At 44.6% G+C, this 26791-nt stretch overlaps 1 protein-coding gene across 1 annotated transcript in view; it reads left to right on the forward strand.

The window, feature by feature from the left end:
* SLIT1 (slit guidance ligand 1) overlaps window positions 1–26791 on the forward strand; it is a 119090-nt gene that overhangs the window by 2855 nt on the left and 89444 nt on the right. The window contains exons 2-4 of the mRNA XM_081911961.1: window positions 21778–21849; window positions 22252–22323; window positions 23925–23996. Of these exons, the coding sequence (XP_081768087.1) occupies window positions 21778–21849; window positions 22252–22323; window positions 23925–23996 (216 nt within the window). The remainder of the gene's footprint in view (window positions 1–21777; window positions 21850–22251; window positions 22324–23924; window positions 23997–26791) is intronic.

Consider the following 26791-nt stretch of genomic DNA (forward strand, 5'->3'; position numbering starts at 1 on the left):
CAGCAGAAACTTGGTGGGCAGGCAGGGGGTGCTCTCCTAGCTACCCAGAGAGATGCTGAACCTGAAGTTAAGCAACTTTGCATAAAAGGCAGTACCATTAATATTCTCGCAGCGGGTAATTATAGCAGTTTTATTTAGATGCAGCCCTTTTCCTGGTCTCTTGTGAGGGTAACATCTTGTCTCTGGTCAGCATGGTACAAGAAAACTCCACATCAAGGCACTAAAGCTTTCCTGCTTCTGGCTACCATCTTCTTTGCTCTCGTCTGAGCTCATTATTGGACCAGGCATGGAGATATGATCCATCTACCCAGCTCCAAGTGCAGCAGTGCAGTGGGAGCACAACAGTCCCCCCTTCCCTTGAAGTACTGCAGATTCTAAGAGTTTCAGAAGCCATATCCCAGGTGCTAAGGCAGGCCTGGTCCGTTGTGTGTCGTGAGGATCTCTTACAAGGCAATCCACCCATTCCTATTATCATTTCTTCTACAAACCAATTAGTCCCCTCAGAGTGAGCCTAATTAGGTCAGGGCCCTGTAGATGCTCCTATGCACGACAAAGCAAGCTTGGTGAACTCAGTTAGTAGCACCGCGGGACACCTTCTTTAAAAGGGCACCTTCTTTAATGGCATTTCCTTCTCTGGCACCTTAATTACCTTCATTGAAGTTGTTATCATGGCACAGCCATGGGGAGCTGCTTTGTGAGTACAGAATGAGTGTGCTGCCCACAAGCATGAAACTTGGCTCAGATCTGAAATGCCAGAACACCAGGAAGGGCTACCATTCCTGTTTTGACAAGAGGGACCTCAATTGCCACTCGCAGTTGGAGCACTACTTCTCATGTTCATCCTACTTCAGAGGTGGGGAATCTTTTTGACCAAGGGGGCCAGATTCTGTATCTGTCTCACTCTTCCATGGACTAACTTTGACAGGTGGGCAGGACAGCCCATTGAGAGGGTAAGACCTGCCCACTCTGTATGGGCATAAAGAGGAATACATCTTCCCTGTATCCCACACATAGACTGGCCCCAGAAGTTTTACCGACATCTCTCCTTGAGAAAGAAATGGGGTGGGGAATGGTGTTAGGATTACAAAAGCACTGAAAACTTCCTTCCACCATCTGATGAGAAATCTGACCATTAGATATCTCTAACTCGGCTGGTTAGAGTGTGGTGCTGATAACGCCAAGGTTGAAGGCTCGGTCCCCATATGTAGCAGCTGCATCCTCCTGGACTGCAGGTGGTTGAACTAGATGATACTCAGAGTCTATGGTTCTAATCCAGAGGCGTTACCTTGCCCTGTTGATCCTAGCCAATGAAAGATTTGGGTGTGTACACACTGTACAATAATGTGCATTCAATGCTGGATGCCAGTGCCTTTTCGTAATGCTGCACATTACAATGCCATCCCTGTCCCACACTATATGGCAACCTAAAGCACATTCTACCAGAATGGCTATAAACAGTTTTGTACCAAGAATGCCCTTCTCAAGTGCTTGCAGCATGCATGTGTGCACAAGAGAGTGCTTTCTCAGGTCACCTGTTGGGGCAGGCCTACTTGCTGTTGCAGGGCTGCCTCCCCCTCATCAAGCTCACCTTGTCTATGAATGAAAGAAGCAATTAGGAAACAGGACAGCAACCTAGCTGTCTCTTTATACTCTTATATATCTTCTGAATATCATCATACCAGCGTTCAGCCCCTCTCTTTCAAAAGGCGGTTAAAAATATTTATTCTTTGAAAAAAGGTCCGTGGAAACACTTAATTGACAGGAGGGGTGTAGAGAACACTATTGAGCACTAGTCTGAAAACGTGCCCACCTGCACTCAAAATTTGCCAGGCACCAAGCTCATTTTGCACCTGGGTATCAGCCACTTGTGACAAAGTGAAGGTGCCTGGGCGCTAGGATGTCTCTAGACGTCTCCACCATCTGGAGGTGCATGCCTGGGAATCCTTGGGTCATGACTATTTTCGAACACTAGCAACATTTCCTGTAGAATTCTATCTGTTATACTTTATCCACACAATCAGAATGAATTTCAGGAACCAAAAAGTTGTATTGAAAAATACAACTTTTGAGTTGTCTAGCCCTAAAGAACAACTAGGCATTCTGTTTTGGTGACTGTAACCTTGGTTTAAGGAGCCATTTGCCACCTAACTTATACATGTGAGTTTCTAACACTGTACAAATAGCACAGATGATAACTGCCACTTTAGATAACACTTGTTGTGTAAAGGTTTGTACAATTGCGAACCGTAATGTACAAAAGCCCACTGTGTGGGGTGGGTGGTGGGATCCCTGTGCACTTCAAAGGCTACGTGTGTGTACACAACCATAGAAGAGAGGATTATAGTTGGTTGGTTCTGATTTGCTGTAAATGTTCAAACTTCCAAGGATCCTTTGTCAAGACAGAGGATTGAAACACAACACAGTTAACTGAACGATGTGGAATGATGTATGTGCAGAGAAATCATTTTGTCACACAATTTTGGACAAATGATATCTGGTAACTCAATATCTGAAGAGAAAATTACACATTTCAGGGCAAGGTGTACATTTATGCATTTATTTAGTTAATTAGGTGTTCATAATCCATGAAAGGTTTGGATGAAAAATGATGGCTTCTTTATTCACTTTATTATATATTTATACAATCCATCCTAAGATTCTTAATATATGCTAAATCTAATATTTAACTGTTAAATGCATTGTAATTTATTGTAATATGTTTATGAAATAAAGGATTTTTTTCTTCTCAAACAGAAACAAAAAGCACCACCACGTGGGCAGATGTAAAGTATAAATTTGGTAATAATGGATACAGCTGGAAGCAATTCCTGTGATCACAGTGGCACTTTCCCCAGTTGCTGTAATTGCTGCTGGTTGAATCTGCAAAGGCCTGCTAACATGCTATAATGCCCATGCAGATTCATACTTTGAAAAAGAATGCAGGTGTTTATTCTGAGAAGGAAATGTGTTGTAGAAATCAGCCCTTAGTCTGATGCGATGAAAAGATGGCTCAAGGCTCAAGGTATGCCAGGCCATGCTTAATGAAGTTTAACCATGGTTTGTCTTGACGTCTGAATTTACAAACTCGGTAGCAGTTTGTGTGGTGGGAAAGAACCATCCTCTTGATGATGGCATTGCTACTGCTTTATTTGGTTTGGTGTGGGTTGGCAGTGAGGTTGAGGACATGTGGTTGCATCAGTGGGACTACTGCCACCCATCTCAGACTGCTTCAGCTGCAGCCACACATTCCCAATCTCACTGCGTCTCTGTCCTGGCAAAAAGCAACAGCACTAGTGTTAGATGGTGGCTTCAAAGCTCCACCTCAGCATGTACTTGGCTACTGGACAAACCATGGCTTGTGATCTGCCAGCAACCAGAATCAGAAACAATGATTTGAAGTGGGCTGTTAAACCATGGCCTGGCATATTTATATTTACAAACCATAGTTACGACCATCAGTCTGTCTATAGAGAGTTTGCTGCATTATGGAGACAGGAGTGAACTTAGGAATTTATGAAGCTGTGTGTATGTGTCGGGGTGTGTGGGGGGGATAACAAAAGGAGACAAGCATTTCTACATCATGGTTTGCTTGTTGTACATTTGTACATGTACTGCAGTTTGAGTTCTAAACTATGGAAAGAAACAATCAATGGTTTGGAGTGATATCTGAACGGAACCAATAACTCTTAAGTTGGTTTCCCTTGGTCCAAGTTTTGCATTTTTGCAGCGGAGGAACAATCTTCCCTAAATGGTGACAAACTGAAAGTTTGACTAAAAATGGCTCTTCACCATTTAGAAAGCTGCTGAGCCTTGAGCAAACACTTCTTAATTTTGGCCATCTATGAGATAATATTCACTTCCTCTCCACCCCACCCTGCTTTTGCCTGATTTGAAATCCTATATTTCTCTAGTTCTTTGGGCAGTTGCCACTGTTGTCCTGCCTTGGATGTTGCTGGGCAGCTAAAATGTTGCATTGTGCACGTTTTATTTTTATTTTTGAGAGAAATGGCTTCTGATCACTGAAGCTAGATCTCTAGGTGCCGCTTACATATATAATGTTTTGTTTCTCTTTGACTGTTTCCCAGTGATGAAAATATATGGGATCCACTCTTTAAAACTGTGTGCCATCATGTTGTCTGTCTTTAGAAATAAATAAATCTCAAGCTTGTAAAGGTGTGTGGAGGGCAATATTTTGGCAGGAAAGCAATGCATGTGAGAAGCAACAACAATCTCAGGATGTTGTCATGCCGTTTGGAACAAACTACATTCTGCAAGATACTAAAACCAAATTAAATTTAGTACCCAGTACCCACACAGATTGGCATGCATCGAACCAGGCACAGAAAATAAAATAATGCAAACATATGCTATTGGCTAAACACTAAGGACCAGATTCAAACGAGTAGTTTTGCTAGCAGGAGCCCCCGCAAGGGCTCCCCCTAGAGCAGTAGGGCTTTCCACTCTCGCCCTGTGTGCCTGTCCATCAAATCAGTCCTGCGGGGGTCAGGATAATCCATTGAACAGTGTGCAGGGGGAGGAGGGGGGAGGTTCTTCTGCTGGGCAAGCAAAAATACTTGTGCGGTTGAAATTGGTTTAGTGCAATGTTGAATTCTTCCCTCTTAGGTTGTATTTAAGAAAGTCATGTTCATTGACTTCAGTGGGTCTTTTCTGAGTAAGAGTAGCATTGAATGCCACCCTAAGCTTTGACTTAGCAGTGCAAAGCTATCCATGTCTACTCAGAAGTAAGTCCCTTTGAGTTCAGTGGGGCTTAATCCCCAGTGGTTGGACCTAGGAGTGCAGCCTTAGCCACCACTGGCAGGCACAATGGCAGGACACAGATGGTGTGGGAAGTTACTCAGTCTAGATGTTCTGGTCAGAAGCAGAGCCTGTGACACAGTATTTTTGGTCTTAGAGGTATGGCATGCATGACACATGGTCAGTTGACAACTTATCAAGTGAAAAATGAACCCTTGTTCGAAACAAAACCCAAACATTGTGAAAGGCCCAATTCTTTTAAAACCTAAATGGACAGGAGGCAGACCCACTGTGCTGTGGTGCTCCCCATGCTGCTTTGGCAGTGGTGGAAAGGAGACAACCAGGCCAATGGGCATGATAGCTTTCCTCTGCGGCGTCACCAGCAGAGCAATGTCAGAATGGGAAGTGGCCATTTTTCAGGCGGCCTGTGCATGCATTTCTTCTCTTTGCATGTTGCCAGAAAGGTGTGGGAAATGACCAGGCTACAGTGACTCCTATGTCCCCATACTGTTAGGACAAGAATATACATTGAACCATTATTCAGCCCTGGACTGTCTTTGTTCATGTAAACCATCGTGCTGTGTGTACTTCAAAAGCTTTTCAAGATAAGAAATTCTTCAAATTTCACTGTGATTCACATGGAAGGTGTTTGTCTAACTGAGGCCTGTTCTTGATGCCTTAGAACTATTGTTCTCTAAATCATGGCAGCCTGCTGAGAGGACTTGAATATTTAAATGTTGAAATGGCCCACATGCGTAAATTAGGTTTTGTACATTCCGGAAATTAAACCTCATGTAGAAGAGATGGCCTTGTCAGAACAAAGACTCTCATTTGAAATCGGCCAGGCATACCAAAGGATACCTTTTTGGGATACATCAAATATAGATGTTCTTTATATAATGCAAGAATAGAAATACACAACAATTATCTCCTAAAGCTACCTTACGCCATCAACCAGTGGTTCCCAGTTGGCGGTCTGAGGACCCCAATAAGTTTGTGGCACATACCCATCAACTGGCCAGGATATCCCATTTTGGGGCACCATGCTCTTGTATGGCTCACATGACTCATGTGGGAATGTAGTCTGGAAGACCCACGATCCGGTTTTGCATTAGGATGTGTTGGAGGGTATGGTGGCACCATTCACATTACAGAAGCTATCACAGAGAGATCAGCATTTTCAAAAGTAGGGGTTCCATGGCTTGGCTTATGAAAAACGGGGGGTTCTCTGTACTTAGTTAGTTGGGAACCACTGCCATAGACAATTAAGCACGTAGGTTCTTCTGCCTTGTCCACATATCTGTGTTATGTATCTTCTGAACTCATCCCCATTCTGTCCTGTGTTACACTGAATGTATCCCTCTGGAGCACGTGGCCTCAGTGCAAAGTCCAGGGATGCGGTGGGCACTCTGGAGAGCCCCCCAAAAGAAAAGCGGGTGGCAGTGATGGGCAGGTAGCAAGGCAAGCGTCTGAGGGATGAAAAATGACTGCTGACCAGGGCAATTGCCCCAGTCTGCCTAATGGAAGGGATGGCCCTTTGGAAGTGCCATGATGCTGCTAAGCTTACCACAGGCACCTGGTTGGCCACCATCAGCACAGAATGCTGGACTCGACAGGCCTTTGGCCTGATCCAGCAGGGACCTTCTTATGATCTCACTTCATGTTTTCTCAAGAGTTTAAAAATGAGCAGCCTCTTCCCCAAGATTCACACCTGTCACTTCCATAGTCTAGCGAAGCTCTCTTTCCTACCCTTTCCTCTTGTCTTGTATCCCTGCTTCATGGCATGCTGCTTCCCTTGTGCAATATGTGCGCTGCCACAGCCATCCCCTGATCTAGGCAACAGTTGCAGTATGTTCCCGCTCTCCCTTTTTGTCAGAGTAAAGCTGTCTCTTATCGTGCAGCTTCACCGATTCCCGTATGTTCCATTCCAAGTTGCTTGCTGTTTGAATAGTGAAAGGCTGCTTCAGAGACTTTGAGGGTTGAGTGTCTCCTTAATCTCTGGATGGATTAGGCAAGAAATCCACAGAGTGTAGGATGCTGCTCAAAAGGGAAGCATGGGAAGTAAAATTGGAATGGTAAAAAACTGCCTTCTGCCCACATTTAATGCCAGCCGTGCTGGAGAGAGCAGAACGGCAGGTGTGGTGCTGGAACGAACCCAGAAGTGTTTCACAGCTTTGGCAGCTATCAGACTCCAGCCTGCAACCTAAAACATAGAAATAAGGGTGTGTGTGTGTGTTTTTTTGTGTGTGTGTGTGTATAGAGAGAGGGGTGTGTGAAGGCTGAGCATGCTTGGATAGCATTTAGCCTCCCAGATGATTGAGGTTTCTGGCCCTTTCCTCATATTGCTTTGGAACTGGGCACAGGATTGCCAATGGCATGCCAGACGCCTAGGGATTAAGCTGGCATCAATTCTAAACAAGCCGCTTGGGGGCAAGAGTTGGTTGAGGTGCATTGGGCTCCTGCTTTGCTAGCACTGCCACAGCCCGCAAGTTCTGAATTTCTGTGCTTGTTAGTATTGTGCGCCTAGGTAAATGGATCAGATTTCAAGGGAAATCTTTCCTCATTTTTCCCTTCTGTTGCTTTGTGGTACTACTGAGGAGGGGGAGAGTTTGTATTGCAATGGTTAGGAGCCAAGAGAAAGTCCCCTTTCCCGGTATTCGCTCACATATGTTCACATTGATGTATTGCAGTAAGCTAGGCATCGCAAGTAGCAAATGAATAACAGGCCCTCTGGTTTCCTATTGGACTTTATGTGAGTGAGTGAGTGAGTGAGTGAGTGAGTGAATGAGTGCGTGAGACAGACGGACAAGGCAGGCAGGCAAGTACATCTAGCTTATCTAGCTGAAATGGGAGTTCAGATCCCACCAGGGAGCTTCCTAGCTTGGCAGAAGGTGCTCCCGTGTTGAAACAGTGTGGTAGGCTTGTGGTGGATCACACTGGCAGTCATGTTGCATTTCCTTTCCTTCAGATCCTTCCCTGGGTTGTGGGGAATTTGCAATTCTATTCCAGTTTCTCCCTTCAGCTACTTCCCAGGCAGATGCTGTCTATGCATTGCCATGGCAACGCTGTGTTCGCCTCTCCATGGAATTGCATGCTGGAAAAATATTAGTTTAAAAACTATGCAGTGTTTGTATTGATGGAAGCCGAGGTTGTTAGCAGGGATGGATCATCCCAGGCATGAAGGAAGCCCCAATAATGGGCAGTAAAGCAGCAGGATATGCCTCCAGGGGACACTTCCCAGCCGCAGGTCGAGAGGCTCCCTACAAATACAATTCTGCCCTCTGTTTTATGGCACATTTTAAAATATAGATATATACTTGCCTTAAGTGTGCCACAGTGGCCCTTGTAAATGTAGCTTAGCTGCAAGTACTTTGAGTAAGTGTGAAAGGGGTTTAGTTATTATTTGTATTTCATTCTTTAGGGAGTTCAGAACAGGATTTTTCTTAGCCCACAAACAACCCTCTGGGCTAGGCTGGGCTGATAAATAGGGATTATAGACTGAAGGTTGCCCACTGGGTTTTATAGCTGAGCAAAGTGATGAGCCAACAAAATTCTTAGCCACTGAACCGCACATTGTTTCTTAAATGTTTTTTCAGTGCTCTTTCCATTTCAGCAAAAAAAGTTGCTTGTAGAATAGTTCAACAAGCCTTCCCCCAACTTCTTCTTTTTTGAAATGTGTTTTGTCAGTTTTTCTGAAAACATACAAGAAAATCAACATAGGCAGGTAAATAAACACACAACCTGCCCCAGCTCAACTTCTCGAAGCAGGAGCTTGGTTCTTGAAACTGCCTGTTTCAGCTCCATTTGCATCCCCCCAAACTGAGAAAATCTGTTAGTTCTATACTGGCCATGCTGCGCCATTCAAGACAGCTAGTCAAAGCACATGTTGGCAGAGGGAATGCTGCTACTTAGCCTGGTTTGTGTGTGTATGTTGCACAGGGAGAGGATCTGGATGGATTTTGAGTGGAGGGGTGGAAACAGTGATCACTTTCCAGGGAGGGATTGCCAAGGGGAAGCAGCTGTGATGGGAGAGCCAACAGAGAAGGAGCTTTCTGTGGGTGGACGCTCATAATCTCTGTCTCTCAGTGCATGTGTATGCTCGCATGTATGTATGGTACCATTACCAAATAATAAAACTTTTATTTGTATCAGTAATGGATTTTATTGCACCTATGGCTCCAGTAAACATTTCATTCATCCAAATTAGCCCTTGGTGAATATTGCGGGCCTATTGTCTGCTGTTCTACCTACAAAGCAGATACTGTGGCCCCCAGACGTGGCTGTTTGTGACACTGCTGCAGAGTGCGTTTGCTACACCATTTCTTACAGCAACACTACCAGGCATTTCTCCAATGATTTTGAGCTTCTCAGTGAATGGGACTTTAGTTGCCGCTTGCAGCAGAAATAACAAGTTGGAAGAAAAGCAATTATCCCTACCATACTCCCTAAAGGTAAAGGTACCCCTGCCTGTACGGAGCCTGTCGTGTCCGACTCTAGGGTTGTGCGCTCATCTCACTCTAGAGGCCGGGGGCCAGCGCTGTCCGGAGACACTTCCAAGTCACGTGGCTAGCGTGACGAAGCTGCTCTGGTGAGCCAGCACCAGCGCAGCACACGGAAACGCCGTTTACCTTCCCGCTATAAAGCAGTGCCTATTTATCTACTTGCACTTAAGGGTGCTTTCGAACTGCTAGGTGGGCAGGAGCTGGGACCGAAAGATGGCAGCTCACCCTGCCGCAGGGATTCGAACCGCCGACCATGCGATCAGCAAGTCCTAGGCGCTGAGGTTTTACCCACAGCACCACCCGCGTCCCGTTACCATACTCCCTACTTCTATATAAATAAATAAATAAGTTTTATTATTTATACCCCCGCCCATCTGCCTGGGCTGCCCCAGCGACTCTGGGTGGCTTCCAACACATATAAAAACATAATAAAACATCAAATATTAGAAACTTCCCAATACAGGGGTAATAATTATAATATATTATAATATACAATATAATTATTGGATGTTGGGGGAGTGGAGTGTGTAGAATCCCTATACAGTCGTACCTCGGAAGTCGAACGGAATCCGTTCTGGAAGTCCATTTGACTTTCAAAACGTTCAGGAACCAAGGCATGGCTTCCGATTGGCTGCAGGAAGCTCCTACAGCCAATTGGAAGCCGCAGAAGCCACGTCGGACATTCGGGTTCCAAAAGAACATTCGAAAACCAGAATAATCACTTCCAGGTTTGCAACATTCGGGAGCCAAAACGTTCGACTTGCAAGGCGTTCAACTTCCGAGGTGTGACTGTATGTGTTTATCTCTCTGCTTTACAAACGTCCCTTTCTGACATTTATTTAGTATATTTTATCTATAGTCTGTCCATCCTCAGAGGTTCTCTGGGCAGTGCATGTGGTGGTTCTCCCTATGCTATCTTCTGAACAACCCTGTGAGGTAGGTTAGTATGAGACAATGACTGGCCGAAGCAGGCAGCTCTCCCAACCTAGGTGTGTTCATTATTATGTGCGTCCTGAGAGTGCAGCTGTATACACAAGGCTTTCTGTTATAAGTTCATTATAACATGTGCAGAGAGCCTCACATGTACAGCTGAATGTGCAGAGCTCATGACGCACACAGGTCTGGTGAGCTGCCTGCCATGGCAGTGTTGCTCCCTCCTTACCTGCAGACATTGAGTTCCAGGTAACGTTCTAAAAAGGGCAGAAGTTTAGGTTGGCATGGTGACAACAATATCTCCAAAGTCAAGGAGAGTGTTCCTTGCCTGGATGTGATCTGTTCCCTACTTTTTACTCCTCACACCAGCTACCTTTGATGGAGTCATTCTTAATAACTCTGGGTTCTGACACTTGCTGGTTGGCGCAGGCCCTTGGACAAAGCTAGAGAGCCAGTGTGGTGTAGTGGTTAAGAGCGGTAGACTTGTAATCTGGTGAACCAGGTTCGCATCTCCGCTCCTCCACATGCAGCTGCTGGGTGAACTTGGGCTAGTCACACTTCTTTGAAGTCTCTCAGCCCCACTCACCTCACAGAGAGTTTGTTGTGGGGGAGGAAAGGAAAGGAGAATGTTAGCTGCTTTGAGACTCTTTCGGGTAGTGATAAAGTGGAATATCAAATCCAAACTCTTCTTCTTCTCTTCTAGAGATTGTACTTGTAGCTGTTAGCCCAGAGCAGACAGACAAAAAGGCAGCTAGCCGTAGAAAGGAGCTTCAGTCTAGATTGAGAAGACCAACAAACCTGAAGCATAGCAACCTTTAGTTTCTCTGTTGTTGAAGTGAAAAATTACTGGGCTGAGAGCAGGTCTGCTGCAATGTGGTTTAGAGCAGTGGTTTCTACTTGAACTTAAGGACAAAATCACTGGACAGAAAGCAATCAACTAGCTTCTATAAGAAGGCCCAGGTGCATGTGGGTGGTTCTCTGTCTGGTGTCAAACAGCACCAAAAACTAAACACAATGTCTGAAGTCCTTGCTGCTCAGTCATGCCCTGAGCATAAAAGAGGCAACTCCAGACACTTGTCACATGCAGTGGCTTTTTTCTATTAGGGATTCTGGCAGTGGAGCGAGCACTTCAGAAGAGCAACCCCAGTTAAATAGAGCAGTAGCGTTGTACGCAGAGAGTGACTCAGTCTCAACTGCCAAAAACAGAAGGAATCTTTTTGAGCAGTCAAGGGAAAGACAAGTTCATTGGCCAGATGGGGAAGTGCAAATGGCTTTTAAGCATCTGGTGTCACTAGGCAAGAGACAGGAACAGATGCAGAGTTTACTGGAGGCTTATCTGTTCCCTGGAGAACTGCCAGAGGTGAGCAACAGAGGAAAGAGGCATAGCTGTGAGACCCATTATACCTTATAGCATTTGTGTGTCTGGGCTCAACTGATGGCATCCCCATTGCATGTGGATGACTCCAGCTCTGAAACAAAAGCTAACCAGAGCATTAGTTTTCCTTGTGAAGATGTGTGAGATGAAGGAAGAACAAAGAGAGCTCTGGAAGGATAGTTTTAGGCTTTCTGGATGGGTTGTTTCTTAACTCTGCCACTTTCTCATGATATGGACAGAGATAGAGGGCCAAAGGAGAAGTGAGGCAGGAAATATGTGAACAGGATCTCTTGAGAGGGTTTCAAAAGAAAAAAGATCAAAGACGCTCTGCATGTTTGTTTTGGGGAGAGGACTGAAATCATGGTGCTCTTGAAGGGTTCTGTGTTTTTTTAAATGCCCTCCCGGAACCATTTTCCTGATCAAAATGTGCTGAGGTGGAGAGAAAGGAACAGAACCTGCCATTTCCCATGCAGGGCAAAACATACAAGGGTCCTAAGGGTCTTCTCTTCTTAGGGCCTCGTTGCCATAGGGACAGGATCATTCAGTCCTCAGGAGACAAGGGTAGAGCTGCTGTTCTCTTAAACTAGGAGCAGGGAACCTCAGGCCCAGGAGTGAAATGTGGCCCTCCAGGTATGTCTATCTGGCCCTTGGAACTCTCCCCAGGCTACCTCACAGGCCCTGCTTGACTCCCCAAGTGCTTTGACCTGGTTGAAGTGTAATGTAAGAAGAGTCCCCTGGCCAGCCAGATGCCTGTGTGAAGCCCGCAAGCAAGTAATGGAGTGCAGCAGCAGCACTCTGCCCACTTGGAGTTGCCAGCAAGTGGCTCAGAGGTATCTGACATCTGTCCCTGGAAGCGGAGCATAGCCATCATGTCTAGTAGCCATTGAACGTCTTGTCCTCCATGACTTTGCCTAATCCTCTTATAAAGCCACCTCTTGTGGGAGCAAGTTCCCTAGTACTGCAGGAAGAAGTTCTTTCTTATATCTGCCCCAAATTTTCCAATGTTCAGCTTCAGCAGAGGTCTGTGAACTCTGATTCTGCAAATGCCCACAAGGTCTGTATCCTTGAGCTCTGATAGTAACTCTTGCATGTGCGGAGGCTAGGGAGGTTGTGTGTGTGTGTGTGTGTGTGTGTGTGTGTGTATGTGTGTAGAAATTATTCTGCAAGTGCAATTTCCTTCAGAGGCACCAGTGTTCAGTGAGTTTGCAGAAGTGATCCTGGCGAGATGAATCTATGAGCTGCATCCATTTTTTAAAAAACAACGGTTCACAATCTGCTGTCTTGAAAATTCCTTGCATTTTGTGAATAATACTTGTTCAAACATTTCTGCAGTTACTTAATGGTAGGGAGATCAAGAAGACAACCAAATCTGATATAATCTTGCTTAATCTACTTCCTGGAATGCAACCTCCCTTGGTAAAGGAGCAGGAACAATGGCTTTTGTTAACACCTTTGGTTTAATCCCCGGGTTTGTTGGAGGAGAATGGCAGTGGGCTGTAAGGGAAGGGTAGCTATTTCAAAGCATGCCTCCCTTGTACAGCATAGGACAGCAATGTGTGTGTAAGAGAGAGAGAGACAGATTATTATGCTTGCTGCTCTTTGGAGACCTCGGCACCAGGCAAATGGGAGCCATTGTGGTGCAGTGGTTAGAATGTTGATCTAGAACCGGGAAGACCCAGGTTCAGAAGCTCACAGCCATGAAGCTCATTGGAGATCTTGGGCCAGTCACTACCTCTGAAAACAAAGCATGTTCAGCTGCCTTGAATTAATAATAAAAAAATAGTGACTCTCCTGAATCATGTTAAGTTTGGCCAATTCTTGGTATGACATTTTAGAAAGGTTTGATGCTTGCTGACATGCCTGAGAGTTGGTGTGCTGGATGTTGGAATGTCTATAGTAAGGACAGCCAATGTTGTGCCCTCCAATTCCCATCATTCTTTACCATTGACCATGCTGGCAGGGGTTGATGGGAGCTGGTGTCCAACAACATCTGGAAGGCATCACATTGTGTTTCCCTCATCTAGAGGATCAAATAAGCTTGTCCTAGTGCACATTGATCAGTCCTGCAGAATCATCTGGGAGCCTTACCAGGTCCCACACCCCCTATCATTGCACAGTTGTTGTGGAATCCAGACATCAAGTGCTTCTTTTCCGAGTATTCACTTACGAGTTTTCAAACCACAGTATCGGGATTCTTCTCTCCAGCCAATGCATCAATTTGTTGTAGTTAGTGTAGTGTGGAATCCTCCTACTGAAAGATTACTCTCCCAAGCATTATGTGGGAATGGATACTGTATAGCACTGTTGGGTTCTCAGTTGTTGCTCAATCTGCTGTCCAGATGCTAGCTGCTGATGGGTCACTTTGAATCTTTTGCTCTCTCTTCTTATGGCTCATTATCTTCAAACCGGATTTTCAGCCAGACACTCCTTCAAATTGAGCGCTATCCTCTGACAACCCTTTAAATAGTGGACTCTCTTGTGGGAAGTAGGACATATAACCAGCCATCCAATCATGGGTAGTCCACCATAGTGTCTAATTTAGCCCTGTAGTCAAAGAAAGACTAAAGGCAAGAACTTCATTGCCAGGAATCATATTGTAGAAGTGTACTTGATAATCCTTATTGTTCTCTGCCACATTCAAAGGATGACATGGACTGATACAAATGTTAGTCTTTTTGCAGATCCTAATGTGGTTTCAGGAGAAGTACTGTGAATGATATAAGGATATTAGACTACATTATTCAGTTTGCAGAAAGCTGTACAATGTAACCAGAGGAGACTATGAAGCTTATTAATTGAAAAGATTATTATGCCACCATATAGCCAAAGAGTCGAAGGCAGATTACAAAAATTTAAGATGAAAAGAGCAACAATAGAAAGTATGCACACGAAAAGCTGCACAGTTATAATTCAGAGTTTAAAATAATCACGCTGGAAAAGCTTGAATTTGGGGGGTCAAGTTGACTCCCTGTCACTCAGAGTGCTGACAATTTCTGTCACCTTTCTCCCTCTCCTGTAGTTATACACTCCACTTCATCTTATTTTGCTCTATACTATTTTTCATACCTATCACTTCTGAATGATCTTTGCTTCATTGCATATTAGGTGTAATGTTAGTCGCCGGGTTTGCAGGCCTTCCTCATTAATCATCCATGTCTTAGGGTGCATTTTAAATGGGTTTGGGTAACTGGAATATGCTAATTTCATGATTTATTTAAAGCGTGTATGCAAAGGTCTGTGCTGTGCTTATCACTGCTCGTCTCTGTTTGAATGCAAGAGTTTGGGAGGACCTGCAGGAGAATTCAGAGCTGCCACAATCGCCAGGGCAACTTGTCAGGTGCACAAATTCTAGCCAACATCAGTCTCACAGTAACTCCCCCTTTTTGTGCCCCAACTTCCCCTCTTTCTCAATTGCCAGAGTCATTAATTCAGTCACTTTATACACCAGAGAGCATTGCAGTCGCAGTGGGAAAACCCGGTAGTAAAAGCTGTAGAGGCCAGAAAGTCTTGCCTGCCTCCCATTATGGCTCTCACAGTTTGGTGCAGTTTTTGAGGCTTAATGTTTTATGGCAGAGCTGGAACAGTTTAATAACCTCATAAAACCTAATGGAGTGTTGTTTGCTCGTACTCAGTGGTTGCCAGTTACCATTTGCTTGCCCATTGTCACTTTGCAGCTAGTGAAGGTTGTGAATTTGGTAATATACGGGGGTGGGACGGTGGGACACTGTAACTAGAGATACTTCCCTCACAAGTGAGTGAACTGCGGGCAAAGGTGAGCCCCCTAAAACCAGTAACCCCCTTCTTGCAGTTTTTTTCACAGCATCACATTCATGCCTTACACACGTTCATTCTTATTATCTTTGCTCTTTCTGTCTGGGGCTTAAATTCCTGCAAGCTCCTGCCCTGGATCATGAAGCCTTTGCTTTTGATATTAACCACAGACACTGCCTTATAGGGCTAATGGTCTTTATGCAAGAACAAATGTTGTGAATATTGTTTTATTTGGGAGAAGCACATTTTCACCACCATCCTCCCTCATTTATTTCTCTCTCTTGGAATAAATGCTTGCAGCGCTTCCTGATTACTCAATAATCAGGTAATATTGCTGTGGCTGCAACTGGTTTTTGTGCCACGTGCCCTTCTCTTATTTAAATGTTTTTTAAAATGGCATTGAAAAGTTTTCAACTTGTCTATGTTGGGGTTTTTAAAGTGCCATGAATAGAAGGCTGTTCTGTAAATAAAACCATTTATTGTTATTAATTATTAATATTCTGGATGATAGCAAATTGGGCTACATCAAAATCAGCTAGAAAGATGGTCTTGATGGTTAATTAGAGAGGAAGAACCAGCCCCATCATCAGAGAAAAATAATAATGAGGGAATTGATCCATGGGAAAATTCTCAGTGCCCTTTGGAGAGCTCATCTATATTTTAGGAAGCAGCTGACTGGTTGCTGCTTTGGTATTCTTGAGAAATATCAAGAATAATGGTTGTTATAAGAAGACTCTCCTGAGTTATACACAAGGGTTTGATAGGGCTAGCAATGATGCTGCCACTACAGAAAGCATTTTGAAATGGACTTACATATGCTAAAGGGCAAGTTCCTTTTACAGCTTGCAACCCCTTCTCATTCCCAATTTCCCTTTGGAGCATAATAGAGTGAGCCAAGCCAGTGCCAGCATATTGAGAGGTAGTTTTCTGAATCAGTTTGATTCTTTAAATTATCCTTGACTATATTTAGCCAGAACTGTTGGATTTTCTTTTCCAAAAACGTTGTGGTTTTGCTGAATGTATCACCTCTCAGACTTCAGACACCCTTAACAGGATTGCCAGCTCTTGCCCAGAAGGCTACATTTCTTGCTTTAGTACAGTACCAGGTTTCACAGGCCACATTTAGGAAAAGGCGTCTTCTGCCACTGTGCCTCGCCATTCCCTTCCCAGCTAATTTTGGGGTGAAAACAGTAATTCCGCTCACAACAGCAAGCAGGGAGGGCAATGGTATCCTGTATCATGGAGACAGAAGACAACATACCCAAATCCTGCCTCTCTGACCTAGAGATGTTAATATGTCATTAATCACAGTCTCCAGCTCAAGAGCTGCAGCCCTAAGGAGAATTGGCAAACTCCATCAAACCTACCAAGGATTAAACCAGGGGTAGGCAACCTAAGGCCCGGGGGCCGAATGCGGCCCAATCACCTTCTAAATCTGGCCCGCGGACGGTCCGGGAATCAGCGTGTTTTTACATGAGTAGAATGTGTCCTTTTATTTAAAACGCATCTCTGGGTTATTTGTGGGGCATAGGAATTCGTTCATTATTTTTTTCAAAATATAGTCCAGCCCACCACATGGTCTGAGGGACGGTGAACTGGCCCATGACTGGAAAAGGTTGCTGACCCCTGGATTTAACAAAATACTTGTGTCACAGAAGTAGGCAAAAGTATGCAGACCACATTTTCAACTCTCAAAGATTGTATATATATATATATTGTCACTATGTAATAGAGGTGGAAGCTGTTAGCAAAGATTCTACCACTGGTGACAGCAAAGTCTGACATCCTTTTCTTCTGTGGAGAAGTTGTTGTTCCGTTTCATAGCCAAAGACCAAAGTTGCCATGCTCTCGATGTGTCCATGAGCTTCCTGAATCTCATTACACGTTTTTGAGAAAAGGCTTCCTCCACCCACCCTTTCCTTTGCCCCCCCCCCACCTTTGGTCAAGGCAGAGAATTTGTGATGTGGTAGAGGTATGACTTTGACAGACTATAATCAATATCTGAGAGATTGATGGGGACCTGGAGGCGGAAGAACCACTATTGAGTTAAATAGCCCTGTTGTTGTAACATCATTGCAAATAAGCGTTCACCTGCTGCTAACTCCTTTCCGTGTTCTCAAGGCCATAATTCAATGGAACAAAGAAGCTATGGGAGCTGCAGATCTAGGGCAGTCATGGGCACATATGAGGGACACAGAATTGTGAATGAGCTGGGGGGACACTGGCCAGCTCAAGGGCCAACTGTGTCTTGTACACAGGTTGGAGAGTCTGTCCCTTCTAATGGATTTGATCTAAACAGAAACATCTGGTCTAAAGATATATTCATGGAGCAGTGCAGGTACTATCTATTCTTAACTGAAAATACTGTAACCTGTTCTGAGCTCACAGAATAGGGAGGAGGCCTAAAATATATCATTAATCCATCTACACTCTTTGCTGATGGGGAGGAATAAGCCCGTGAATCCACAGTCTATATCCCTCTTGTATGTCTGTAGAGGTAATAATGTTTAAATGTATTGAGGTGCCTTCTATATAGAGAGGCAAATATATTTGATGTGCCTCTCATCAAATATATTTGAGTCCTGGAAGACTCACCCAAGCATTTAAAGCCGGGAAATAGCTAATTAATCATTGGCAAAATGTAATCTACTGTCAAAGGTGTTCATTTTGACATTTCAGTGTGCAAGGAAAGTGACAAGCAAAACATCCAGGGCTGTATTAAACCAGATTGTTTTATTAGTGAAAACCAGCACAATGATGCAAGTGCAATTGGATCCTGCATCCCTATGTCATCCCCAAATCTGCTCTGGAGGGTCAGAAATGCTTTTAATGACAGAATGCCTCAGCGTGCTTTAGCGTGACATTGAATACAATCCCCTCTCCCTTTTGAGCTGTAGGATGGGATGCTTCCCCCTTAGCATGCTAAAACTAAGGAGTTACGCTGCATTCACTTGGCATCCTTACTGAATTGACAATCAGGTGCTTTTCAGAGAAATGCACTCTGACACCAGTAACTTAATAGTCACATTGAGATAGGAAACTGGAGCAGAGGGGTGGGGGTAGCCTGCATTGAGGGGGTAAAACAAAAAGATTCAGCTATACCAGGAAGCACTTGATTCCCTTCTAGCACTGGCTGCCCAGAGCTGGGAGCCCAGAGCCAAAAGGTTGCGCTTTTGTAATTGAAAATGTAAATTTCTTAACGTTGCGGCTTATGATCTACTCTGGCATTTGTGTGTGTGTACATGACTATGCTTCTGCCTGCACACCTGCAGCTGAGTTCACATGTGGCACCCAAGACAATAGGCACATCTCCTAGATGGCCCCTAGACACCACAAGCAATATAAATGGTAATTTCCTGATGAAGTCATTTGGTTTGGAGTGGCTGGTTTACCCCAGAAAGCCCTTGAACACATGACCCTGATTTCTAACTGCTATTCCTCCTTCCATATGTGATTGAGCACAGGGCTGTGCGTCGAGGCACCCACTGAGGGGCATAAACATTAGAACAGTTTCAACAGCTGCAACAAACTCTCTCTCTCTCTCTCTCTCTCTCTCTCTCTCTCTCTCTCTCTCTCTCTCTCTCTCTTTCTGGCAGTTGTCTTGACTGCTGTGGTGTTCTCTTGAATGGCCTTTTCGATTTCCCTGTCTCTGGAGGTTCTGAGCCTTTTATTGGCACGGTTTAAATTTCTCTTCACAACATGCCAGCAAGCAGCAAAACACTGTTATTATGATCCTGTGCGCTTGAGGACAAGATTACCTTGGCAGTTTCCCCTGCCTTATAAATGTTGCGGGGCAGGGGAGTGACGGCAACGACGGCTAGCTAGATTTTTAACATGGCCTTAAAAACCATAGGCTGTTCTTTCCTTTGGTGATATGCGTTCAACTTGTATGTTTTCATCCTTCACTAGATTGACAATATCCCTAAAAGAACTGGGAGTTCTTCCCCATTAAAAGCAAGAGGCAACAATTCAGTAGGTGTAGTTTTCCCCGTCAATGATGGGAAAAGTTGCACCTGTCTGACTTACGTTTTCCTCAGAACTCTTAAAGGAACAGAAGTCTTTCCGCTTTTGGAGCAGGGGTAGCTAACAGGGGTGTTTCCCAGATGTTGATGGATTACAACTCCCATCAGCCCCATTCACTGGCCATGCTGGTTACGCAAGATGGGAATTGTAGTCTAAAAACATCTGGAAGGCACCACATTGACTATCCCTGTTTTGGATACCTTTACCTTTAGCTGCTCCCTATTTCAGGAACTGAAAGGAAAGATGGTTGTAAAATGCAAGTTTTTGCATCTTGCTCTCTATTTCTGTGGAGAAGATCGAGCTCCCAATTATTCAGGTTGTTGAGCAATTACATTTCCATCAACTGTCCTGGAAAAAAATGGGACATCCCATATTTTCTCACGAGAGGACGGCAGCCATTTTGGCCGCCTCAATTTTGCACAATTTTGGGCCACACTCTCGCCCTGAAAAGGCGCTTTTCGGGGCAACGCTTTTGCATGGCACCCCAAAATGTGCATTTTTGGGTGCCGTGCCTGGGAAAAGTGGTTTTTTTGGGGGGGTGATGTCATGTGGGTCATGTGACTTGCTCAGAAGTGTACTCCTGGAAGATGGTGTCCCGGATTGGAGCCACTATGTATTGGTGGGTACGCAATTAGCCTTTTAGCTGCCTCAGGTTCTTATTATGCCATGCATGTTTGTCATTGTAGCTTGCATAATTGCAGCAGGAATGAGTGTAGGTTTCAGCCTGACACAAAAGGGCAGGGAGCAATGCTTGTTCACCCCATCCATTCAGGGTGGTCCTTCCTGGTGTCTTGGAAACGTGCTTCCCCGTTCCACCCGCACCAAGCAGTCTCATAATGAAAGGAGGCCAGCAATCTTTGTGATCGAATGGATGCAATTAGCTGCCATTTCAGCTGGACAATGAGGTCTCTCCGAGGGATGATGCTTGCTTGTTTCATGGGCAAAGCCATATGCATAGTCTTGACCCTACGCAAGCCAAGCATACAAATTATCCATTTGTGGAACAGTCTGGCTGAGGTGGAATTGCAAAGAAATTGTCCCAGGACCCTCCTATCAGTAGGCAGTGGGTTGAAGCTGAGAGTGGGAAGAAAAGCTGGTGCTGTGTATGTTTGCTCTGACGCATCCAAAACTCCACATTCATCACAGTTGGAAGGACAGAGAGTTGGCATTGCACACAAAGGCGCTTCCTCCAGCCATGGCAAGTAATTAGTGGTTCCCTGTGTGTCAGTCTCCTTTGCCACCACATTGGGCTAGAAAAGATATCTTTGAACACCCAGAACCCTAAATACATACCAAAAAGCCATCACTTCCACACTCTACATTACACACCTAAAGTTTCACATATTTAATGCTGTCTCAACACAGACTCTTTGTATATCCCAGATCCCATCTAAAATCTCTCCCTGGTCTATCCAGGCTCTGGTTTTCACTCCTGCTCAAACCAGTCAGGTTTTTCCTTTCCTCTCTTCTGTTGGTGAACCTTACCAGTCCTCCCACTGGCTACTTTTGATTCTGATTTTGGGGCTCAATTAAAAAGGGGGGAGGAAAGGGGGGAGTAGTTTGTTTCTCATCCTCAGTAATTGTACAATGAAACTTGAAACTGAATAGCTGTAGCACAGAGACCTGAAGAGGAATATATATCCCCCCCCCCCGTGTTTTCTGCAGTGAAGCAGGCAGGAAAAAGAGATGCTGTTGAAATGTCAGAATTCAGACCCATCTCAAGTTTGTGAAAAAGCTGCTATTTTGTTTTTTATTCCATTCATTTCATTTCTTACTTGCCCTTCACCACTAGATTCCAGAATGGGTTACAGTGCTATAACATACAGGATTAAAATTAGTTAAAATAATTTACAGTCAGAAGAATAAGGTGGGTCCTGCCTGTCTGCCTAACTATGCGTACCTGTATGTGCGTGCGTGAAAGGCTCACAACCCCCTGCTGCTCAATAGATGAACTCTTGTGAAATATGGTGCTAACTATGTGGAAAGCATAGTATGCTGTCCAGGACAGGTGAACTCTGTTTTGCTTGTGTGGAAATAGTACATAGGAGGCTAGCACTATTGCATTAGGGACTACGGATCTGGCACTGGGCTGGTCCTACCATTAGGTAAAGTGCAGTGGCCGCCTCAGGTGGAGGTGCTGAACAGAGGAGAGAGCTCCGCATTGCGCACATAACCTGCCCTGCAGCCTCTAAGCTAGGTTGCTGCCCTCAGGTGCGGTTGAGCATACTGTCCCATCACGAGTCTTGGAATAAGATTCAACTGCTAGCCCAGTCATAGCCTCTACATGGCATGGCAGTGGACAGGCGCCATTTTGTCCTCTGCCTCAGGCAGCTGAATGTGTTTTAACTGGTCCTGGCTGAAGCCTAGCACCATGTGCCTACTTCCTAACTTATAGTGTTTCTGTCCTTCTCTTCACAGGGAGCTGAATGGGAACAACATCACCCGCATCCACAAAAATGACTTTGCTGGGCTGAAGCAGCTGCGAGTTCTGTGAGTGGCCTCTCCCTGTTACCTCCAAAGTGATACTATCCTCATGTCTCCACCCCTGTTATTACGGAAGCCACGTGGGGCTGCTGTGTGTGTGTGTGTGTGCGTGCGTGCGTGTGTTCCCTTTAATTCAGAGGTGGGGGACCTTTTCCATTTCTTTCTGGGCAACCTTCTGAGGGCCACATGCCAGTAGTAGTGGGCAGGGCCAGGAGCAAAGGGGGCAAATTTATGCCTTTGTACAGCAACTTGCCTTCAACAAATGCTCACACACCCTTCCCTATCCTGTGCACAGTCAGCCCAACAAAGAGGAACTCCCATCTGCTAGGATGCTGGGCTCCCTTTGTCCTCTTCCTCTTGTTTTTCCCTTCTGCTATCCCAGCTCTGATGCTCTTATTCCTTTTTCAGGCAGCTGATGGAAAACCAGATCAGCGTGGTGGAGCGAGGGGTGTTCGACGACATGAAAGAGCTGGAGCGACTGTGAGTGTCTCAGGGAACTGATCAAACTACAGAAGCTGTGGGTGGGGGAAGTATACACACAGAGGGAAAAGATGTGTGTGTGGCATGCGGTGGTGGTGGGGGCGTGTAGCAGAAATTCTGTTTTCTCTCTCCCCTCCATTCAGGCCATTCACAGGCCTAGGATCATACACTTGGTGGGTTTCTTGGTCCTAGGAAGTTCAGAGGTGGGACTGGGCCAGGGGTGGAGAGAACAGCTCAAAAGCAGTCAGCTCCAGTACCTACACCAAGAACCAGTGCTTCTCCACCCCCACCCTCCTGCTGACACAGGCAGATGGTGTGAACACTAAGTGTTTTTACACCCAGCCCTGAACAGCCTGGCTGGCATTTACACCCAGATGCTTCCCAGTCTGTTCACCATTTCTTTCAGATCTAAAATAATTCTCAGCAGTGTGCGTTCAACGAGGAGCAGTGTTCAAATCAACCCAAGCTGTGTCTGCCTCTTTTCCACACAACAGCTGTAAATTGTCACCTGCGAAACGTGCTTCTATTGTCTCTGAATATATCCTTCCCTTGTCCTGCCACAGCCAGGGGGAAAGGGTTGTTCCAGTGCAGTCCTGGATCAGACTGGCATGCCTAGCATTGTGCAGAACATGCTACCCCTTTAATTGGCAAATGCCAGGCTAAATGGACTTTCATCAGTATAGAGATATCATACAGAAACCCCAATCTTCATCCATAAAGCATCATGGGTAATTCATTATTGGAAATTTAGGCTGCATTGCCTTTTCATTAATCTGTGGCCACTCTCTGACCGTTATCCATGTCCTGTACAAATCTGCAAACACCACAATTGGACCTCTATCTAGTTGTGTCTTGATACTTGGTCCTTCGTATCAGTTGCCCATTCAGATTCTTTGTTCTCCCCCTTCCTTAAAAACAATACTAAATTATATTTTAAAACACATGTAGTTTGCAATCTGAATTTAACCCCCCCTCCCACTAAAACTGCACACATCTGTATACAGGTAGGTAGCCGTGTTGGTCTGACGCAGTCGAAATAAAAAAAAAAAGTTCAGTAGCACCTCAGAGACCAACTAAGTTTGTTCTGGGTATAAACTTTTGTGTGCATCTGAAGAAGTGTGCATGCACACGAAAGCTTATACTCAGAACAAACTCAGTTGGTCTCTAAGGTGCTACTGGACATTTTTATTTTTATTTTGACACATCTGTATAGTTTGCCTATACATTCCTATGTACCTTTGACAGGATTTGTACCCCTCTTTTCTCTTTAAAATACACACTTGTACTTTTTATCACAAGTATTTTTATGTTCTTGATCTGTAAGGGTGTGCTGAAGCAAATGGAATAGTTGGCTGAAAAATATTGGTCAAGGTTTTAGGGAGGTATTCTAGTTAAGCTGTGAGATCATTGGGGCACAAAACTACTAGTGGCAGCAAAAAAACCAAGTGACCTTTAAGCACAGCTGCTATTGTTGTAGGGCATATAATAAGGTGCAGAACCTGTGGACTCCCAACTCCCATCAACCCAGGCTACCATGACCAGTGATCAGGGATGATGGGAGTCTGTGAATGCTTAGGAATCCTTCCCCTCTGTTTTCCTAGACGTCTGAATCGGAACCAGCTGCACACTTTGCCAGAGCTCCTATTCCAGAATAACCAAGCATTGTCTCGGCTGTAAGTACCTGGAAATATATTGCATATTGCTTTTGTTTTTTCTGCCCTTTTGAAGAATGGTGTTGAGGGAGTACTGCAAATCTTGAATGGGAAAGCAGCAAGAAAACGGTTTTGGGTGTGGTGCACCAATTGCTGTGTACTGGAATTGGCTGATGGGGCTACCAGAACATCAAGGTGTGGATCTGCGGTGTGCCCTGAATGTGTAGAATGAGAAACGGATCACCTTTGTCCAGTCCACAACTGTCACATCTTGAGATCCAGGTCACAAGAGTTTTAAGGCATGGTACAAATTGAGGCTGCATGCACCCTAACCTGTTCGTAGAACACAAAAAAATGTAGTTTTTCTCAGTCCAGAATCATTCATCCTCATCATCAACATGCCGCTTTCAGTCTTTGATTCTAGATCCTGCCATTCGCAAGAGGTGTGTGGTTACTTGATACACATTTGAAAACCCTCACCTTGATTAGGTTATCTATGCCTTTTCCTTCCTGCATATGCCCCAGGTAAATTAAGTAGGAAGTGGTGACTGCAGCCTTGGTATACACCCACCCACAGTGTTATTGGGCAGGTGTTGATACATTCCCCCATTCATGGGTCTGCTTACATTTCTCTTCAAATGGACGCACTGCATTTAAAATGGAAACAATCTGCAATGAGGTCCCAGTCCCCTCTGAATTAAACCAGCTTCTCAAGCAATGTTTTTCAAGGAAGGCGGAATACGCAATAGATCCAGATTGCATGCGAACTACATAGAAGAAACAAGTACTCAGTCTCCATTGATTCCAGAATAAAATGTTGTGTGTACACAGCTTGGTATTATTGCCACCTGGGTATGGAAAGACTAGGGGGTTCTTGAGATCTTCATACATATCACTTGGAAGCTGAGGACATTACCGTATTTTTTTGCACCATAACACTCACTTTTTTCCTCCTAGAAAGTAAGGGGAAATGTCTGTGCTTGTTATGGAGGGAATGCCTATGGGTGGCATGCCTACGGATTTTCCTCCTCTAAAAACTATGTGCGTGTTATGGTCGGGTGCGTGTTATAGAGCGAAAAATACGGTATATGTATTGGGCATTTCAAAGGTCATGTGTTGCACACAGATGACCACAATCCACCATGAACTGCAGATTTTAGGTGGACTGAATCCTGCTGAATGCCTACATGGAATAGCAGCAGAGACATGGAAGTTGATCATTGATCATTTATCTAGAAAGCTTTCCTGTAAAACAGAGGTGGGGGATATTTTTCAGCTTGAGCGCCATGTTCAACAGGGGTTGCTTGCTGGTGCTGGACAGGGCCAGAGGCAGAAAGTGGGTGGGCAAGCAGATGTGACTGTTCCCTTTGTATACAGTGGGCTTCATTCCAGACATGCAGAAGTCAGAGGTTTCTACGTCCCAAATTGCATAGGTACCATTAAGCATCCGTTTGTGTCTGTGTACACCTGTATACTCCACAAAAAAGGCCTGTGATGACTGATGCAAGAGGGCTCTTTAGATTTTTGCTTTGCTGAGTTGATTGTGAATCTAAACATTTTGTCTCCCTAGCTGAACAGACAATATATAATCACTTCTATCCTCCCTTGCTAATTACCAAGAGCTAGGAAAGACAGAAAATGAACAACCGTGTCTTTTAAAAATAAAGATTAAAGATAAAATGTTCATGTAAAATAATTAATAAAAGGAAGTATAAAATAACATTTCCTTTGTAGATCTGCCTCCTTAAAAGCTTGTGCTAATAACTTGAAATATGAAGTTGCCCATAAAACGTGTTTATAATTATGTATTTCTTTATGGCTTCTATAAATACAAAAGTAACAATGACTTGCATAACATGTTTTCTTCTCTATGCACCGGCAGCTGCTAACAAAACATTATCAAAATCATAGGGGGTGGGCACCTGCCAAGGCTCATTATCACATGTTGGAGGGATTCAAAAAGGGCTTCTGGCAAAGCTTTTGAGTCAGAAAAAGCCACTTGCATTGTTAAAGTGTGTGTGGGGGGGGGGGGGCACAAACACAGAAGGTAGAAGCATTAGCAGAGATGACAGCTTGCAATAGGAGAACTACTAGTAGAAACAAATGAATTACTTAAGCTGAGTTTTTGGCTTGGAATACTTTTTGTTTTTTAGCTTTTGTAGAGGTTGGCGGATAACCATGAGTCATTTCATTTTTCCTGTCTTATTTCCCTTCCCCATCTTCACTTATCCAGGCTTGCCTGATTTTTAAAGACCACTTTCTAGAGGCTGGTGGAAGAACTTTCAGATCTCATTTAAGAACAGAAGTTCATACAACCACAATTAAAAGATTTTAAATCATCACAAGTGTTCTTGTAAAAATTATATGCTGGTATACATTCTCCCTACCCACACAGAGAATGAGGGTCCTTACTGTGTCAGAGGTAGCCAATGTGATGCTTTGCAGATATTTCTGGCCTACAGCTCCCATCATTCCTGACTATTAGCTACACTGGCTGGGGCTGGTGGAAGTTGGAGTATGATAACATTGGGAAGGTGCCATTTTGTCGACCTGAGTTATAAGGGGAAGGGATGGGCTGCAGTGCATCAGAGAGTAGTTACCGTATATTTTGCTCTATAAGACTCACTTTTTCCCTCCTAAAAAGTAAAGGGAAATGTGTGTGCGTCTTATGGAGTGAATGCAGGCTGCACAGCTATCACAGAAGCCAGAACAGCAAGAGGAATTGCTGCTTTCACTGCGCAGCGATCCCTCTTGCTGTTCTGGCTTCTGAGATTCAGAATATTTTTTTCCTTGTTTTCCTCCTCCAAAAACTAGGT

Source organism: Podarcis melisellensis, assembly GCF_964234715.1.
Source record: "Podarcis melisellensis genome assembly, chromosome: 5".
NCBI classification, from domain to species: domain Eukaryota; kingdom Metazoa; phylum Chordata; class Lepidosauria; order Squamata; family Lacertidae; genus Podarcis; species Podarcis melisellensis.